Here is a 4,330-nt window from a genome sequence, read left to right as displayed (position 1 = left end):
CCTTCCAACCCAAACCATTCTATGATCCCTGATTGTTAGACTCCAAGACCCAATGCTATAGCGCAAAGGCTTTGCAATTTGTAGGTCTGAAATGCAACAACTAATCCTGCAAAGAAATTAAAATCTCCCTGAAAAATGGGATTACTTGAGGCTGGCTGTAATGCTCAGGTCAGACCGGGAACCAAGGCTGTTAAATCAAACTGTGCCGCTGTGGTTGTTTCACTTGGCTGGCAGCCAAAGAGAGCTGCTTGCTCACTCTCCCCCTGCCCTGGGGAACAGAGGAGAGAATTGGAGGGATGAGGGTAAGGATAAAGATGGGTTGAGATAAAAAAAAATAACTGTAAGTTAATGGCTTTTCTCCTGTTAACGTCAATTTTTAAGCAATACCCACGTGTAAGACAGTCTTTACTCAAAACTGTGGAATTACATTAGGTAGGAAAAGAGGGGAAAGACATCTTAGGGACCTGGCCTCAGACAGTGTGGTAGGGCACACGCTCCCTGGCCCCTGCCCATCCCAAGGAAGAGGGTGACAGCATTGCTGAGCTGTGTACTCCACACCAGACTCCAGGACTGAGTGGTTTCAGAAGCTGCCCTGTATTCTGCAGTGTGTTTGTATTATGCAGCCCTCTGTTAAGTTATCAGCTATTTATTCGCTTCGCTAAAGCTGACCTCTTGGGTTTTTTTAAGCAGATTTGCCTTGTGAGTTGCACAGCTGGAGGCAGACAGCAGAATACTCACCAGAAATGAAGCAATTCGCTTGTGTTCTCCACCTCTACCATACTAAGGCCTACGACTACCTACGGAAGATTCTTCCCCTACCTCATCCTTACAGCCTGACAAAGCAAGTTTTTATTCATTCATTCACTCATTCTGAATGCATTTCCAGGTACTCATGTAGAAATAAGTGTAACAGATTTGTTCTGAAAACGTTCAGTGGCAGTAGTTATTCCCTGCTTTGTTTTAGTAACAGAAGCAGAGTGGGAAGCAAACGTCAAGAAATATTGATACCCCTCATCTCAGAGAGGTGGGATGTGTTCACGAATGTGGGTCACCGCGTGAGAATCACACATTCCTCACATTAACAGTTTTAGAGCAAGCGTGGAGTTCGCTGGGTATTCTGAGACTAGAGAAGAGCTACATTTCAGGGCATCAGCTGCTCTAGGGTCTGTCTCTGTTTTACTGTTCGCTGGCAGGAGGAATACAAAAAAGCAGAGGTGCTTTACCACATTGGCATGTGCTTTTCCCCTGTGATGTGCAGTGGAGACTTGTGAGAGGGAAGGGATGAGCCAAACAGTGGAAGGAAGAGCAAATAAGATAAAGGTCACCAAAAAAGCAGCAGCAGGAGGTGGTGTTAAGGGAACACCTGCAGTACTCCACCAAGAGCCAAAACCAGTGAGGAGAGGTGGGTAGGAATAAGTGGCAGTGGAGGAAATTAAATCAAATAGGACTATACATGGAAAACTTTGGGACTGTTTTCTGGAAAAGGGAGAAGTCAAGAATAGAAGGTGAAAAAGTTAAGGACTGCACAGAGCAGTCAGATTAGAGCTTTGATTTTTCTCACCTTGCCCCACAAGGACTCTGGGAAGTTAATGAATCATGACAAGCGTGTGTTTCAATGTTGGAGAAGGGAGATATTTCTGTATCACGTAACTTGGTTGCTCGGCCCACTGCAAGTAGTTATGCAGGCTCAGAATTTAGGACCTGCAGTGCTATGAGGCCCAGTAACAAGAATTTGTAACAGCACACAAAACAAAGGCTGAAGGAGCTCTCCCCTGACAGGTTTTAAGTCTCAGGCTCTTGTAGCACAGTTGGAGGATGCTCAATGGATACACACATTGTCCATGCCAGCCTGTGATGGTTTCACATGGTTTCCTCCAAAGGGTTCCAGGAGGTAGTGGATGGGGAGTGTATTGAGTGGAGCAGTACTCCACATGGACTGCCAAGCAACCTGGTCTAGTGGAAAGTGTCCCTGCTTGTGGCTTTCACATCTTTCAAACTGGATTAAGATGTACAGTGTGGGGAAAGCCAGCTGGGAAGAAGACCGGTCTGGTGTTGCCAGCCCTCTGCAGAGCCTGATTTTCACTTCTGTACTTGGTTTAATGTTTTTCCCTGTTCTGATCTCCTGTACATTGGAGAGGCAGGAAGCTGCTTTGTTACTTCCCTCCACGGTCAGTACTTTCACTTGGCTTCTCATCAGTAGGGTGAGAGAAAAGAAACTCATGCCTGTGCATTAAGAAAGGTGGGGCTGCTGACTTGATACTTGGTGCCTTAGCCTGCTCTCCAGCTCCAGCCATGGCTGACCACATCCTAAGTGCTAAAAGTTGCTGACTTGCTTCAGTTTTCTCAGAATCATCACATCTAATTGCATCCTCCTTGTTTTTCCAGTTGGCTGTCTAATAATGAGGCTGCTGCAGGATTCAGTGACGATATTTTTCTCCGCCTTCAGGAAAAGATGGAGAGAGGGGACCAAGCCTACCGCTACTGTGCCCTGATGGTTCAAGATGTGGCCCTGCAGAAGCAGCAGGAGTGGGACCCGCAGACCCAGCGCCTGACAGGCTTTGTTGACTTGGGAGCAGGTGTCCTTGATGCTGATGAAGCTCCACTGGCCTCAGAAGCGATAATCCTCATGGCTGTTGGCACCTCAAGTCCCTGGACAGCTCCACTTGGCTACTTCTTTGTGAACAGCCTGACTGGCTCCTTAATTGCTCAGCTCCTTCGTCAGACCATCAATAAGCTGAACCACATAGGCATCACGGTGCTGGCTGTGACATCGGGTGCCACCGCTCACGGTGCTGAGACCGCCAAAGCTCTGGGGATCAGGATAGATCCTGAAAGGATTCAGTGCACTTTCCAGCATCCTCCTGGCTCTGCTCACAGCATCACATACTTCTTCGATATTTGCCAGGCACTCCAGCTGATAAAGAACACTCTGCAGTGCTTCCAGAAGATAGAGTGGCTCGGTGACACCGTGCGGTGGCAGCATGTGGTGGAGCTGGCAGCTTTGCAGGAGCAGAGGGTATTAGAGCCATGCAGTCTCTCAGGCAGACCTAGGAGAGAGGAGAGTTACCACCTGAAGGTCAACCTTGCTACCCCCTTGTTCAGTGAGGGCGTTGCTGATGCACTGGAACACCTCCAGAAGCTGGGCCTGGCCTCATTCCAGAACTGCAGTGGTACTGTCAAGTTTGTGCGTTTGCTGAGCCATCTGTGTGACATATTTTGTGGCAGAGGTCCCTACAGAAGGGGATGGAAGGAGCCTTTGCTAGCTGGAAATTACAGCAAAATAAGCCACCTCTTTAATGAGGCTCAGAGCTTCTTCGTCACCTTAACAGACTCTACGGGGAGATACGTTATTAAGAGCAAACGCAAACTAGGATTTCTTAGTTTCTTGCTCAATGTTGAAAGCCTTAAGTGGCTTTATACCAACTACGTGTGTCCAGAAGGCACAGCTTCCCACCACATCCTGCCCTACATCTTCAGCCTGGACCCACTGGAGCTGTTCCTCAGGGCTCTCCAGCAAGCCTGCAGCAGCAGCCCCACCTGCAGTATGTTCCAGGCTGCTTATCACAAACTGCTGGCCAGCTGCAGCCTGGCCCCAGGCTCACCACACAGCGCTGGCTCAGGCAATACGAGCTCCTCAGACATATTCCTGTCTGGTAGGAGAGATCTGACCCTGGGCAGTGTTCGTGCTCAGTATAACCCAGCTTGCGGGAGGACACTGGTGACAGAGTACCCCTATTGTGCAGGCCTTCTTTTGCGTGGATCCACACCGAGTAACGCGCTGACAGACCTGTCACTGTACGCACAGGGCGTCACCTGCACCGCGGGCCGCGTTGCTGAGCAGTTGGCCTCTGCCTTGCAGTGTGAGGCTTGTCTCGCTTCCCTCTTTGAGTCAGATGAGAGCAGGCCAAGATGTGGGTCAGTGCTGTACATCAAAAAGTTAGGTGGAGTCAGTCTGCCCTCAGCAAGCGTGTACCACATAGCAGGAGTTACAGAACAAGTCCTAAACCGGTGCGGTAAAGTAGGAGACGGCAACAAAAACACCAAGCTATGGCATTTGTCTCTAGAACAGAAAGTCTTCCAGGAACTTGTGGGAGAAAGTCCCCTCTTCCCCACCCTCACGAACCATTTATTTGATGGGGAGTTGTGCGTCAACAATCACTACACAATCTTAGTAAAGGAAATAACACGATGTTACTTAAACATCAGAACAAGCCATGGCAAACACTTGAACTTGGAATACCATCGTGGAAGGCACAGATGGAAGAGACTGAAGGGAAAACATTTGTTTCCATCACCAAGTCAGTCAAGCCAAACCCATGCAGGGTCATGA

At 48.8% G+C, this 4,330-nt stretch overlaps 1 protein-coding gene across 1 annotated transcript; it reads left to right on the top strand.

Annotated features, from left to right (window-relative positions):
• Positions 1-690: 690 nt before the first annotated feature.
• On the top strand, positions 691-4,330 carry THAP9 (THAP domain containing 9; the record flags this gene model as incomplete). The annotated part of the gene is made up of 2 exons (XM_010171021.1): positions 691-841; positions 2,386-4,330. Coding segments are annotated over 2 exons (2,096 nt in total), but the record flags the coding sequence as incomplete, so codon positions are not given.

The sequence above is a fragment of the Antrostomus carolinensis genome, unplaced genomic scaffold (assembly GCF_000700745.2).
Source record: "Antrostomus carolinensis isolate BGI_N321 unplaced genomic scaffold, ASM70074v2 scaffold31500, whole genome shotgun sequence".
NCBI lineage: Eukaryota > Metazoa > Chordata > Aves > Caprimulgiformes > Caprimulgidae > Antrostomus > Antrostomus carolinensis.
This window is presented reverse-complemented; position numbering and strand designations above follow the sequence as displayed.